At 44.6% G+C, this 15760-nt stretch overlaps 1 protein-coding gene across 5 annotated transcripts in view; it reads left to right on the forward strand.

Moving 5' to 3' along the window:
• Nucleotides 1-14077, forward strand: part of MAP4K4 (mitogen-activated protein kinase kinase kinase kinase 4) — a 172511-nt gene extending 158434 nt beyond the window's left edge. For 4 of the 5 annotated variants that reach the window (XM_007468343.1, XM_007468344.1, XM_007468341.1 and 1 more), the window contains 7 exons: nucleotides 3683-3826; nucleotides 6597-6731; nucleotides 9063-9163; nucleotides 10600-10749; nucleotides 11309-11468; nucleotides 12262-12401; nucleotides 13994-14077. In XM_007468343.1, the coding sequence (XP_007468405.1) occupies nucleotides 3683-3826; nucleotides 6597-6731; nucleotides 9063-9163; nucleotides 10600-10749; nucleotides 11309-11468; nucleotides 12262-12401; nucleotides 13994-14077 (914 nt within the window). Of the gene's footprint in view, nucleotides 1-3682; nucleotides 3827-6596; nucleotides 6732-9062; nucleotides 9164-10599; nucleotides 10774-11308; nucleotides 11469-12261; nucleotides 12402-13993 lie in introns of all 5 variants that reach the window. The other variant, XM_007468345.1, reaches the window with a different exon arrangement.
• Nucleotides 14078-15760: the final 1683 nt, after the last annotated feature.

The following is a 15760-nucleotide window of genomic DNA, read 5'->3' on the forward strand; positions in this document are numbered from 1 at the left end:
GCTGAACCTCGAGATGGTCCTCCCTCCTGGCGTTCCGGAAGGGCCCGTAACTTGATAGACTGTCCTCCTCTTCCGCCCTCTGGGCCTTGGTCTGTCCTGGCTTCCCTTGCCCCTCCCGTGAGCCCCTACCCCACCCCGCTCCCCTGAGGGCTTTGGAAGAGCCGTCTCTGCCCATTGCAGGCACGGTTTTCTTCATATTAAAGGCCTTCTTGGGGGTGTTTATATCATCAAAATGATGACATTATGTTCAGCGTAGAAGTAATGTTAAATATGTTAGTTCTTTCCAAATTGGCGCAGTAATTTGTGCCTAGGATGTTTGCCCTTGGCAGCCGTGTCATTATAGTCCTCTAATGTCCTGCGAAGTTCTGGGCCCCATTCTCTGGGCCATTATCTGATTTTTTTTTTTTTTTTTTAAACTAAAATCCTTCTTTTTCCTAATTAACTTCCTCACTACCTCTGAGAAAAATAGGTGACTCTCTCAAGCCTGTGTCTTTTAAAATGCAGTAGAACTCTGTTTCATCATGTTAAGAGAGAGGGAGGTGACTTAAAATAGGTGACTTCTATATCCGAGTGTGTTTGAGTTGCCCCGTGTCTGGGTCACATCACTGGTGGATCTCCTTAAACTGCTTGGGATAGCTGTCATGAGTTACCTTTTAAGTGAAGTTAAAAATAAGTCTCTCAGAGACATAGACCCAGAAAAGTTAAAGCATGTGTGCTATGAGAGCTGTAGCCTGACAAGAGGAGGAGGTTCAGTTGAGGCTGCAGTGCTCTTGAAATGGTGAAATTGACGCATTTGTGTTTTGCTGACCCGCCTTAGGTTAGTTTTTCGTGTACCTTCCTAGAAAACGCTTGCAGTGAGCATCCTTCGTCTTACTGAACTGACTTTTGTAAATTACTGCATATTTATATAATTTTGTAGTAAGGCAGTTTCTCCTTATTTACAGCCAGAACTATTGTAACACATCTTTTGGATGTGATAGTAGTTTCCATTCTTATGATCGTGAAGAATTGTGTGCACTTACTTTGCTGCTTTGACTACAGTGTAATTCATTGTAGAATTGAAAGGAAATTTTAAATCACATGTTATAGAGCTCTTAGCCATTTCTTCCATCACCCTGCACCAGATTCCTGCGGATACAATTGCAATTCCTAGCCCTGCTTACCGCTGAACAATTAGCATTATAAAGGTTAATTATAACTAACAATTGTAAGGTTAAAAAAAGTACATTTATAAAAACAATTGGTGGGCTTCCCTGGTGGCGCAGTGGTTGAGAGTCTGCCTGCCGGTGCAGGGGACACGGGTTCGTGCCCCGGTCTGGGAAGATCCCACATGCCGCGGAGCGGCTGGGCCCGTGAGCCATGGCCGCTGAGCCTGCGCGTCCGCAGCCTGTGCTCCGCAACGGGAGAGGCCACAACAGTGAGAGGCCCGCGTACCACAAAAAACAAACAAACAAACAAAAAAACAATTGGTGCAGCATGCCACAATTTTTTTTCATAGGCCCATAATTTCCAAGGTTGCTATTTTCCAGTGACTGTCTGTATTCTTTTGACTGCTAGCGCTCAGTATTTTACAAAATGACACAGTTCTTGGAGAATTGGAAAATATGGTAAGTGCTAAAATAGCTACAATTTTTGTGTATATGAAGACTTTTTTCAGCTCTTCTGAATCTTTCTTGCTGTAAACTCTTGATGGAGGTTTGAATGGTGTTTGTTTTTGGAAACCACAAATAATAGATTTCACAGTGCTCGTCGTATTTGGTGTAGTTATTACACATTTGGGTAGTTGACGTAGATTTTTTTTAGCTTCTCGATATGGAAGGTCGACCAGGAAAATGTTGAAATATTGTTTGAACTGGGACCTTCGGAATGAACTCCTTGGCTGTCAGCTAAAGTTGGACTGCAGTTTAGCTTGCCAGCTTGCAGCATACAGCGCTTCAGCGTATCGGTAACCGCATCCATGCGTGCCTGGCACTCTGTTAGTTGCTAAAGTAGCGGTGATGTGAGTACGTGTGTAAATGCCAGGTTCCCCGCTGTCCCCCAGGACCCAAAAGGTGTTTCTGGTTTCCTCACAAGGTTTTCTTGGGTAGATGCTGTCCTCCTGGTGCTAGGGTTCCCCCACTCAATACCAAATAGGCATGGAGCTGAGGGGGGGGGGCGGGGGGGGGGTTTTCCTGTTGGCTTCACAATTGTTCTTTTGAAGTTTTCTGGAAAAGCGTGTGTGTGTGTGTGTGTGTGTGTGTGTGTGTGTGTGTGTGTGTGTCTGAATAAATGTGGATGACGTGGTTCAAGAAATATATGCTGTTCTCCCCTGTCATTCCATCTGCCTGAAAATACTGATGGAGTGATGACTTTGTAAAAGCACACATACTTTGTTCCTTCACTCAGCGAGTTTATTATCCAGTTTAGGGACTCAGTGCAAACATAGATGTGCCCGATCCCCTAGGAGTACAGGGTGCTCTGTGCTACAAGTTACCAAGTTAGTTTAGGCAACCAAGCTTACAGACCAAGGAAATCAGTGTAATTGGGAAAATAAGTGAATGATAAAGTCGGCTTGAGGGGCAGAGAGTTTTGAATGCTGGATGGATGCTTTTGTACCCTCTCGGAGAGAGAGTGAGCCGTTTCTGAGGGCATAGTATGGCCCGATGAGTGTTGCAGGAAGGTTAAGGCTGTTTGCGGTACAGTCGCGAGAAAGTAGAGGGAGGGAGGGGGTCGCAGCAGCCTCACCTCAGGCCTCTACCCATCTGCGGTGTGAGGCGGCCAGAGCCTGAAGCGGGGAGAGCAGAGGAACAGGAACGTGAGGGGGGTCTTCTCGGGCGGGGTCAGCTTGGCTAGCTTCATGGAGCAGCTGTGCTGGCGCTGCTGCTGATAGAAACGTCAGGGCTCGAGAGGCTGGTCTCGGTAGGACTGGAAGTGGACGGACGAGCCGGGAGTTGGGGGTGGAATCAGGAGTTTCTGGTTCTGAGGTCCTGCTCCAGCAGACAGACAGACAGCAAGGGAGACCCTCGCGCTTAGGAAGACGAGGCTGGAGAGGGTGGAGCCGGGATGGGCCCGCGGCCGGGAGGCATGCCCCCGCCCCCAGCCTCCACACCGCGCACTGCTGGTGAGAAACCGCAGGGAGCGAGGACCGAATGCAGCTGTTCCTTTCTTAAGGATGATGGAGGGTGGTCTTTAAGAAAACCTTAAACTGAGTGATAGACGCCAGAGCAGTCACAACTGTTAAGGACTAAGGGGGCTGTGTATGGCTCGTTCTAGAAGTTTTCCCGTGAAAAGACAGGTGAAGGAAGCAGGCGGGGATCGTGACATCAGACGAAGGTTTGTTCCGGTGTCTGATGTGACGGATGAGATGGAGAGTCTGGTACCCAGGAGACGGTGGGCTGGGACGTCCTGGGGCAACTGAGGAAGAACCGGAAACTGGAGGGTGGTGAAGGTAATCGGGGATGAGGCGGGCTCGTGTCTCTCCCCCACCCCCACCCCCACCCCCACCAGATCCTTTTTTACATGTAAGTGAGTATTTCATCCTCTCTTCTGTGGTGATTTGTTGCAGTTTGGGTACTTTAAGCTCTCTTGTTTGTGGGTGGCTTGAGGAAACCACTCTTCCAGATAAGGCTTTGCTATCCGCTCCGTAGAAGGCTGTTTGTCAAGCACACTGTAAAATTGTGGGCTTTCTGTGTCCTTGAAATAGGAGTGAACTTGTTGGTGGGTACAGAGAGTGGCCTGATGCTGCTGGACAGAAGTGGCCAAGGGAAGGTGTATCCTCTGATCAACAGAAGACGATTTCAACAGATGGACGTCCTGGAAGGCTTGAATGTCTTGGTGACAATATCTGGTAAGCGTGTGTTCGGGGAAAGCAGGCCCCCAGCACTGTTTAAAAACGTGGTACTCGCTGGCACAGAACTCGAGTGAGTTCCTTTTCTGAAGTAATAGCTAAATGACCTAGAACCGTAGCGTGATTTTACAGTAACGTGGTAGGAAAATGTATTCAGAGGGGACCCACGTGTACACATTTGCCTGGGGCTCTGCTGAGAGGTCCCGGGGAGCACAGGAACCTGCACTTCCTACTTCACACTGCCCGCCCCCCTGCCGCCGCCCTCTGCAGCCTGTCCCATTCAGAGTGTGGGTTTATGTCCACTCCCTCTCACAGGGCTCTCTCACGCACAAGGAACTGTTCTTTGCCATTGATGGTAAAAGTATCGTGGGTTTTTTTTAATGTCAGTCAACACTTACTGTAAGTGTCTTTTTAGAAAGAGCATCTTTCTTAGTATAAATTATATGTGTTCCTTGTAGAAAGTAAGAAACTACTGCAGAAAAGCAAATGGGAGAAATAAATAGTAAAATTATCCGAAGATAACATCTGTTAACTTCGGTTTTTAATTTCCAGTCTTTTAAGCATACACACACTCGGAATACACACTTGGGGGGGAAATCTCCATAAAAATAGTTCTGCGACATTTCAAACATTGAGAGAATAATATGACACCCATATACTGACAAGATAGTTTTTAACAGATGTTAGAATACACTGCTATGCATACATTTGGCATCTACTTGCCCTTGGTAGCCACTGCCCTGAAGTTTAAGTGTATCCCGTCCTTTCTTGTTTGTCCAAACCTTGTGGGCTACTCTCTTCCTGTCCCTGAATGTTCCTTCATGGTACCCATTCTGCACGGCTACAGGATGTTTCTTTGCATAGACGTACTATAGTTTGTTTACTATTTTCTGTTGTTAGTCTTTCCATTTATTCCTTTTTTTCCCTCTCATGTAAACATTTTTCACAAGTATCTTTGCAGCTCACTTAACCATCGGGCATATGAATCCATGTTACCTAGATCATAATCTCCTAATAATTTGTGGTTTCGCTGGGGTCAAAGAGTATGTAAAAGTGTAAGACTTGTCCTCTGATAACCAGCAGTGATTTTGATTTAATTATCTGCTAACTCAAACTTGTTATATTTATTTATGTGTAACAGATTTCTGGCAGTTATTTTAGTTTTCAAATAGGCTTTTGGTTTAAGATGTTCATTGAAATGCAAAAATTTCACCATCCATCTCATACTTAAATGAGAAAACAACCATTTAAAACCTGAGCTTTAAAAAGTGATGGAAGATAAGTTTTAGAATTGTAGGAAAAATAAATCAGCTAAAAAATGGTTTAAACTTCATTTTGTGATCCAGTGAGCAAGATGATTCATGGGGATCAGTAATCAACTGATACCCGTTTTTGGGTCTACTTTTCGGTATTCTTTTCCTCTTTATAGCTTTCAGTGGTTTTCAAAATCATAAAAGTAATTAATACATGTCAGTTGTAGGCAACTTCGAAAACAGAAGAAAACTTAGGAAGAATAAAATAAAATGTAACCCCCATCTCAGAGATACCTCTTGTTAACATTTTATTGTATTTCCCCCTCCTCGTTTCTGTAAATGTATCTCATAGCGTGGGAATAAAACACTGTAGATAAAACGATGTCGTCTTTGTTTCACTTAATATATTGAGTATTTTCCCACATTCAAAAATTCTTCAAAACTTAACAAGGTTGTGTTGAAGTATAAGACATGACACAGAAAAGTGCACAGACGCGTAAATGGTGGACGGCTCCGTGAAGAGTCACAGTTAGAACCCATGCACGCAGCCCCCCACCCTGGGGACGAGGGGAGCCATCCCAGCCCCCCTCCTCCCCAGAGGGAAGCCCTGTCCTGACTTTGAACACCTCAGAACACGCTAGATACTCTTTTGTGTCTGGCTCTTTTCCTAGAGCAGTTTTATGTTTACACAGAAATTGAACAGAAAGTATAGACGGTCCCCATATTGGCCCTCTCCAGTTTCCCCTATTCTCTCGCACTAATGCGGTACATTTGTTACCGCGGATGAACCAATATTAATACTTCAGCTGACAGGTTAGCTGAAGTCCACGGTTTGCATTAGCGTTCTCTGTGTGTGTGTGTGTGTGCTCTGGGTTCGACCCACACGTAATTTTACCCACCGTTACAGCTTCATACAGACCAGTTTCACTGCCCTAAAAACCCTCTGGTTCTCCACCTACTCCTCCCTCCCTCAAAGCCCCTGGCAACCGCTGGTCTTTTTTTAACTGTCTCGATATTGCCTTTTCCAGAATGTCATAGGTGGGCTTATGCAGCCTGTATCCTTTTCAGACTGTTGAGAGCAAGTACCTTTTTATGAATCTGTGTGATAACATCTTTTGTCTGTTCTAGGTGCTTGCTCAGTATTTCTGCTAGGTTATCTCTCTTCTAATTGATTTATGGGAGTTCTTTACGTGCTCTGGGTGTGAGTCTTCCGTTAGCTCTGTAAGTTGTGCCCATCTCCAGTTGATGGCTTACCTTTTGCTGGATTCAAGCCCCCAAGTTGGGTGATCTGTGAAACCCTTTTGTGCTCTCAAATGGGAAATAATAGTTACACTAGAGGGTTTTGAGAATCAGATGACATAATAGCTTGAATTGAGTTGCTAGTGAAACTGATACAAAATGCTTCCCTAGGGGGATGATATTTATTGTTTATTGCAGTTTCTTTTGGTTACCGTTGTTGCTAATGATGATATCTACTTCTGAGTATGCGTGTAAAGTACTCATGTTTGTCTTGCTAGGCAAAAAGGATAAGTTACGCGTCTACTATCTGTCCTGGCTAAGAAATAAAATACTTCACAACGATCCAGAAGTTGAGAAGAAGCAGGGCTGGACGACCGTGGGAGATCTGGAGGGATGCGTCCACTATAAAGTCGGTAAGTCCCACGACGGGCGTAAGCGTTTTTCATTTTGCCAAGGTCGAATTAATCTTCCATTTAAAACGCATGTGTGTTTGAAGCTTTTAGTACTGAACTTGTCTCTGAGACTTGTAACTCATTTCTGTATCAGGATGTTTCTGAGGCACCTTCTAATCCTGAGGCCTGCAGTTAATCTTAACTCCGCTGTCCCTGCCGTCCGTCGTGAGCCTCTTCTCACCCTTTGCTTGGACAGTCCACACTCTGTAAGATGTGGCTCACATCTTGCAGAGAAGAAGGAAGTGTTGCCAGAGGAGAGACGTTTGGACTCCTCCTTTGCGCTGTAGGCTTGTCCTCACTTGGAGGACTCTGGGTCCTTGGCAGTCACTGATTGGACGTTTGAGAGTTTGCCCAAGTAGCTGTGGCCTGTTGGTTTGAATTAAATGCGCTGTACAGAGCTACTCTGTTCATCACTAAGAAATGAGTCTTGCTGGCCAGTCAGTGTTTCATGGCAACCGTTTTGTTCCTTTCTCCTCAACATGCCTGCCGTGCTTCTCATGAAATAAGATCTCACAAGAACAAAACCAAAATAAGTTTTTTCGTGCTGGGGGAGAAAATCAAAATATAGGTACTGGTGTTGGAAATAAAGGGGAAATAATGGAGCTTAGCCCAGTTACAGTTTTATGGGCAAGGTGATGTGTTCTAATTGAATTTGAAATGGGAGGTTGAGAAGGTTAGCAAATGATATGTCTTAAGTATACAGAGACTGTATACTTAAGACTGAGTAACGTAAGGGGTGTATTGAATGTTGATTTCTGCTTGTGTGTTTTCTTTTCCTCTGTGTTTATGAAACTGCATACTGTAGTCAGTGCCTCTGCTCCCAGGGTTATTACATCCTTGGCATTGTCGTCTTGTTTATGTAACCTCTCCACGGCCCTCAGCTCATTGGTTACTAATGAGGGCGGCTGCCACCCCCATAGTGGACTGATTCTGAGTGATCCTGCAGGGTTCTATCACCTAGGTATAGATTTCGGGATTAGAATTTCCTGTGTTGTGTTTTTGTGTACCGTTTTTATTTGTTGATATGTAACTGAAATCGTCTAAGGCTAATAAATGTAATGAAATGGCTCATAACAGCTGAAATGTCCCTGAATAGATGACCCTACAGGAGAGTGAGAGGCAGATGTGTTAAACTGAGCTGGGCTCAGAAGGCGGGGTGGGGGTGGGGGGGTGGGTATTTAAATGTATATGTAAATTAATTATCATGAAATAAACTTTAAAATTTCTTTCTTCAGTGACATTAGTACATTCCAGGTGCCCAATAGCCCCATGTGACTAGTGGCTGTCATATCAACAGGGTGGACATAAAACCTTTCCATCACAGAAAATTCTATCCCATCAGCACAGCCTCTTACAATCCTTTGTATCTTAATAGTCATGTGATTCACTTGAATAGTGACAATACATGAAACAACAAGGAGAGGTATCAAGTCTCGTGGTCAAAGGCGGAGTGCTGCGGTTTAGAGAGCCCATGAAAACACCAGGAGTCTGCACCAGCCAGTAAGTCAGGTGTGGCCAGGGCCCCTCTGGGTATCTGCTCTAAGCAGAGTTGCTGGCTGTGAAGAGGACTGAAACAGCTGTGTAAAGGAGGCCTGTATATATATATATATATATACACATGTATATGTATGTGTATATATATATATATATATATATATATATATAAAGTTAAAGAGAGATTTTCTTTACTTTTAGTACACAATTTTAGCTAAAATCCTAACAATTACTACTGTCTCTATAGCTCAGGAAGTGGTTTGAAATGATACTTGATCTCGTACACAGAAATAGATAGAATTCAAACTCAGTTGATGAGTATTTTGTCGTAGCGTTCTGTGTTCCTCCATCTGTAAGCCCCACGCAGGACTCAGGAAAGGCCCACATGGAAGATTTGACCTCTTGCTGGGATTCGGGACCCTCTTGTCTGATAAATCACATCATTATCCTTTTGAACTAGTACCGAGCCCTCGAGGTGGTAGGGTGGAAAGGCTGACCTTGTCCTTGATTGTTAAGTACTTACAGCCTAAGAAGGTTAGGGGCATCAGCGAAAGTGCTCAGCGATGGCAACCAGGGTATGAAGTTGAGTCCAGCACAACATGGAGGAGGATGGGAACAGCCTGAATTGTACGTTAAAGAATCGGAAAAGTGAACCACGAGGCTTGACCTCTCAGCATTTTTCTCTTGTTGGTTTGGTGGCTCAGCAGAAGGCATATTTAGAGAGTTTGCAGAGGACAGCTGAAAGAATTTAGAGTCCACGTTGATACTGACCTGTGCTCCTCTTATTTGTTGTTGCAGTAAAATATGAAAGAATCAAGTTTCTGGTCATTGCTTTGAAGAGTTCTGTGGAAGTGTATGCGTGGGCACCCAAGCCATATCACAAATTTATGGCCTTTAAGGTAACAACATCAAGTGCACTTAAAAGTAGCATTAGCCGTGCACGCTGTGGCCGAGAGCCATTGAATACGTCTAACAACCGTGAATGGTTACAACTGATCGTTTAAAAGCATGTGCTGATGTTGGTATAACTTTATCATGCGGGAGGCCATTTCTAATGGAATGAGCAGAGCTATCAGCTTTCTAAGTCCTCGGAGTGTGAGAGAGGAGCGGAATGTTGGGCAGACACGTGGATTGAAAGGACAGACTGACACCACCTCCATTTAAAAAGCAGACCTTGACTTTCCACCTGAAGTCATGGACGTCTATGAAGATGTAGATGTTTATGTTTTTGACAGGTATCCAGCAATAGGCAGCTTTAAGGTATATCTGTTCAGTAGAGGACTAAGTACAAATGACGTTGCAGAAACTCTTGATGACACAAGGGATGCATTATTACACGTTAAATAGAACAAGTGTTAAAATATGTACAATTTACCACTTTTGTTCAAAGAAAAATACTGTAGAAAAATATTAGCAGTTATTTTTGTGGATGTTTTTAATATTTCTTTTTTATACTTCTAGAGTTTGCACTAGACACAAATTTATAAAATTCTTAATTGAAAATGATATTACTGTAACATTAGATATTATAAATCGCTTAATAACATCATTTCTGATATTAGACAAAAAACCTTAAGCATTGTCCCCCGGGGCTGTTTTAGGGCAGGGGAAGAAGTCAAGAATTTTGTATCCAAAAAGATTTTATTTACTTACGTTTTTAAATAGTCTTGACATATTTTATTAAGGGTAGGCTTCCGTTATTTGGAAGATTGACATATTTAGACTGCTTATTCCTTGATTCCCCAGGAAAGCAGTATAAATGGGGTTATCGTATTTGCTTTAAAAAATAAATAAAGCCACATATTATTGACTAAAAGCTGTTGATTGTGTAGTTACAGTTACCTCCTGAGATCTGGTCTTAACTACCTTCATGTACCAGGTACCAGGAACTGTACTAGGTGCTTTTATAAATAAATACCTTATTCACGTCTGCCTTATGAGCTATACGTGTTGACATTAATGAAACACTGAGGCCACCCAGGCTGTTACGGTACGTGGCAGCCTCTCGTTAGCTTTATCACTCTAGCTGGAAAATTAAAGTGGACGTTTGAGTAGCTCAGCAGAGACTGTGACGATCCCACTGATAAAATTCTCCTTGCCTGTATCGTGCGGCAGCTCTCTCTCCATTGTCTGCGTTGGAGCGGCTGGTGCTGACTGACAGATGAGAGCAAAATAACTTAAAGACTTACTGTACAGAGTCGTTTCGCTTACGGTTTTTGCCAGGGTGGTTCAGTAATTGAGTAACGGCGTGCCTGGGTCTAGCTTCTCCAGTTTGAACCGTCAGAAATCAGTTCTGCTTCGTCTCACAGCTGCCCTCTCCGTTGCTTCTTTGTAGTCATTTGGAGATTTGGTGCATAAGCCATTACTGGTGGATCTCACTGTTGAGGAAGGCCAGAGGTTGAAAGTGATCTATGGATCCTGTGCTGGATTCCATGCTGTTGATGTGGATTCAGGATCAGTCTATGACATTTATCTACCAACACACGTAAGAAAGAACCCACACTCTATGGTTGGTTGACTGGCTTCATTTTATTTTGACTTTTTTCTTTACTCTGCTTAGTGAACTAACACAAGCAGGGATCCCTTGCTTTCCCTGTGCTGTGGGGGTGAGTATTTAAATGGCGCCCCTGTTCAGTAGCGCTCTGCTCCGAGCCAAGTGGAGACCCACTCTCCTGGCTCTGAAGCCCTCCTGAAAACCTCCTCGCCCTGCTTTCACTAACACGGGAGGGTTGGGCAGCTGCTGGCAGGTCAGAACCTCCGTGGGTCGGGACTGGTTAGAGGAACATAATTGATTAAACAGAGCCTCCAATCCAAATGTGTTCCAGGGGCTCCTAAAACGTGAACTAGTAGATTATAGGACCTATCAAAGGTGGACTTTCAGATACATATGTATATCACGTGGGTTTTCCACAGTGTTATCCAGTGTTGTGTTTATCACCAGGAATCTGAACCAGTGCATTCCCCAAGACATTCTTATTGAGCCCTTTTGCAGTGATACACGTAGCCACAAACATGCTCGCCTGTACTTTGTTCCTCTCCTCTAGATCCAGTGCAGCATCAAACCCCACGCAATCATCATCCTCCCCAACACGGATGGAATGGAGCTTCTGGTGTGCTATGAAGACGAAGGGGTCTATGTGAACACCTATGGAAGGATTACCAAGGACGTGGTTCTGCAGTGGGGAGAGATGCCAACGTCTGTAGGTGCGCATCCCTGACAGGAAGAGGCCTTTCCTAAAGAGGCGTGTAGTTTGCGTACTGATTTTACGTGTTCTTCAGACCCTCTGGCCGCTTAACAGAGTGGCTGGTAGTAGATGGTGGAGACCGTGACACACGTAATAGTCTTATGTTAGGACAAAATCCAAGTAATTATCTGTTAAAACTCTGTCGTTCACAGTCCTTCATTTAATCTTTAAGACAGCCATGGGAAGTAGGGCAGGTGTAGTTGTTGACTGATGTGTGGGAAGTGAGGGGAGACAGAAGGGTAAGTGATCACTCCTGCCATTCCGTGGCCCAGCCGCAGTCGACACTCAGCCTCCTGACCGTCCCTGTGCGTTCAGCAGCAAAGGCTGACCTCTGGAACCCTCATGGCTCCAAGTTTATATCCCCAAACTGTTTTGGTTTAATTGCAGTTACGCCACTGGTTCTGTCCACTTGGCTTTCCTTCTCGCTGCCTCCCTGGTAACTAGTGTGATGAAAATACGAGCTAAGCTATGGGGTGGGGGGTGGGGGGCGGGTGATGCTCCGGCGTGAACTGCCTCAACTGTTGATCCAAAGTACGGCCTCCCAGGATGGACCACGAGGGCGCACATGCAGAGTTCCTTTGTTTAGAGGGGTGGTGTGTGTGTGTGTGTGTGTGTGTGTGTGTGTGTGTGTGTGTGTGTGTGTGAGAGAGAGAGAGAGAGAGAGAGAGAGAGAGAGAGAGAGAGACCTGAGCAGTTTCTTTCCACGGCTGTTTTCTTACCTTTAACAATATGTGTTTTCTCCTCTCAAAAAGCATATATTCGATCCAATCAGACGATGGGCTGGGGAGAAAAGGCCATAGAGATCCGGTCTGTGGAGACCGGCCACTTGGACGGTGTGTTTATGCACAAAAGGGCTCAAAGACTGAAATTCTTATGTGAACGCAACGACAAGGTAACGGCTTCCTTAGGGATTGTTTTTAGTTTGCTACTATCTTTTTTTTTTTTTTTGCTACTATCTTTTAGCAATGGTTTATTTTCCATGAAGTTTGGTGGAGCCTTTCCTTGGGATTTTGATGGATTCTGAAATAAATTTATCAAGGAACTTCTCAGCAGTGACTTTTTAGGCCTGTTCATGGAGGTCATGATATATTTTATTTTGTTGAGGGGGTGGAGATGTTTACCTCTGCAGCAATCATCCTATGTTGGGTTTTTGTTTTTTGTCTTTCGGGGTTTTTTTTCCCCATTAGGTGGCCTGCCTAGGCTACGTTTGGTTTAGGGACAGAGAAGGTTAAAGCTACCAGTTTAGATGGATGGAATTCTTTTGTGTTTAGAAGGAACCCTCGTGCAAATTTAAGTAACGGGGAAACTTTCTCTTCCCTGATACGTACCAGAAATACACCACTTGTTGGTCTACCTTTTGAGTAGTGAAATAATTTCATTGTTTGTGTGGCATAAATGCCTAAGAGGGGAGATCATTTTATGCAGAAGTAGGCGTACTTCCTGCAGGTGAGACCCCAGGGCATCAAAGCCCCAGTTAAAACCTTTGCTTTTTGAAACTGGCCGCATCCTTGTCTTCTCTGGGATTGACTCCCTCCCTCCCCAGATCAGCCTTGGAGTGGAACAGACACTGGCCAAGGGTGTTGACCCCTCGGGCCTTTTCTAAGCCCAAATTTCTCTGTCTTCTGTCACTTGGATAAATATATGTCTGACCACCTGGGGCAGCCCACTGCAGCCTTAGAAACATTTCCCCCTTTTGCTTCACGTTAAAACATATTAAACCTCCTAGCGAGCAGACCTCAGGTTGACCTCTCAGACGAAGAGAGCTGTCACTTCTCCTTGTCAGCTGGGCCTCCTGCCCAGCCACGTGCTCTCCTACTCAAGAGCTGCATCACCACCAGCCCACCTCCTTCTGCAATCTCCTAGCCCATTTGCCGGTGCACTTGGCCTTTGTTTTCCTACATAATACCTCCTAAATCTTTTACCTTGAAAATCCATACAACCTCAGACCTAACCCAGGATTCTGCCAGCTTTTTGGCTTACACTTTCCTAAGTATGTTCAGTGGAGCCATAACCATGATATTCTTTGAACTTCAGGCATTTAAATATTTTTATCACTCATGATGTCACATCCATCGGGGTTTATTAATAAAAGGCACAAAACTATATTACTTTGACTGTAGAGTCATATGAAATAACTAATACATCTCGGCTTCATTTTCTAAAAGAGAGAAACGAGGTAGCTGGGGAGCCTCCCCTCTGCGCCCTGAGTTTGCCAAAATCCCCTTCATCTTTCAGAAGGTATTAGCCGTGGAGGTGAACACAGAGGGTCCCGTTTCGGGGACACCGCCTTTGTTCCTCTGCGTTCTCACAATAGGGCACGACGTACGAGGAGTCATCCATTGGCTAAGGAGCCTTCCTGGTCAGGATGAAAGCTGGCTCCTTCACAGACGAATGGACACCACCCCAGGTTTCCTTTGGGAGGGGCCCCTGGGGCTGTGGGACCAGGGTGCTGCTGACCCCTCTCCCTCCCCTCTCCTCCTGCAGGTGTTCTTTGCCTCGGTCCGGTCCGGGGGCAGCAGCCAGGTGTACTTTATGACGCTGGGCAGGACCTCTCTTCTGAGCTGGTAGGAGTGGCGGGCGGGGATGCCGGCCCCGGAGTGGAGTCATCGAGATGAGAACCTGGAATTCCTGGCAACTGGAGCTCGGAGCCGCCCAGGCCGTGTGGGCGGGGGTCTCCTCTCCCCTCCCGCCCGCTCTTACCAGTTCATCCCCACTCTCTTCTTGTCCCGTTCGAAATAAATCAAGGCTGCAATGCAGCTGGTGCTGTTGAGACTCTACCATCAGGTGCTATCGGTGTTGGAATCAAGCATCAGGCAGAACGCAAACGCCTTCCCTCCAGCTCCAGAATTCCTCGTCTGTGACTCTGTCCCGGGGTGTCTGCAGGTGGAGAACGGACACGCCGGCGGGTGGTTAGAAGTGGGCACAGCGGGTGTAAAGTGTGCTCGCACGAGCAGGTCACTGAAGCCAAGAGCAGATTTAATATAGTAACATTAACAGTGTATTTAATTGACATTTCTTTTTTGTAATGTGACCATATGTGGACAAAGAAGAAGGTGCAGGTTTAAGAAGTTAATATTTATAAAATGTGAAAGACACAGTTACTAGGATAACTTTTTTGTGGGTGGGGCTTGGGAGGCGGGGTGGGTGGGTTAGGGACCCATTTGGCATTCGGTTTCTTGGGAATTCTTTTTTTTTTTTTTTTATTGCATTTGAAAGTAAATTGAGTAATTGTTTTCGGATTTGTGATTTTTAGTAGAAAGATATGACAGCTTGTAAAACTACCATATTACTATGTTTAAGAGAACTTACATTTATTAACTGGGTAAGTTTAGTTGATTACATTGAAATTAGTTGTTTAAATTCTTGACAAAGATTGATTAGTCAGTTTCTGGCACTGAAAGAAGGAAATCCTGTCATATGTGACAACACTGATATACCTGGAGGATATTATACTAAGTGAAATAAGCCAGACAGAGAAAGACAAATACTATATGATTTCACTTGTGTGGAATCTAAACAAACCACTCATAAAAACATAGAGTAGAATGGTGGTTGCCAAGGATGAGGGGATGCGGGAAAGAGGGAGAGGTTGTTAACAGCATACTTTTAGTTAAAAGATAAATAAGGTCTGAGGAGCTAATGAATAACATAGTGACTATAGATGATAACAGTATATTGTATAATTGAAATTTGCTAAGAAACTAAATGTTCTTACCAAAAAAAAAAAAAAAAAAAAAAGGAAAAGGTGTGCATTTGTATCCTGGCCAGAACCTTGTTGTGTGACAGTATTAGCACTGCCTCAGTCAAAGGTTTAATTTTTGTTTAAACCTAGAAGTGCAACAGCAGTTTCACCACGGTCTGCACTTGCGGAGGGAAAAAAATTTTTTTTCAGCCACGTGTTTATTTTTTCGCCTACCTCATTGTTTTTAATGCATTAAGAGGTGGTTTAGTTTATATGTTTTTGGAGGAAAACATTAATGTTTAATTTAATCTTAATACCAAAACTATCCAATTGAAGTTTGACTGTTATTTCGTCACAGGTCTCAGTAGGCACAAGAGAAATGGCCCCTGAAGATGGGAAACAGCCACGAGGCTTGTCTCACTGACGGGCGCGTCTGCTTTCTCAGTTGAGAGAGCAGATCGCGCTGTTTCCACCAGATTCACCCGTGGTGGTGGACGGGCGGCCATCACCCAGAGCACGGGGGGCCTCAGTGTTCTCAAATCGGGGTTTGCAGACAGGTGGTCATATGG

The sequence above is a fragment of the Lipotes vexillifer genome, unplaced genomic scaffold (genome assembly GCF_000442215.2).
Source record: "Lipotes vexillifer unplaced genomic scaffold, Lipotes_vexillifer_v1.1 scaffold177, whole genome shotgun sequence".
Taxonomy (NCBI): domain Eukaryota; kingdom Metazoa; phylum Chordata; class Mammalia; order Artiodactyla; family Lipotidae; genus Lipotes; species Lipotes vexillifer.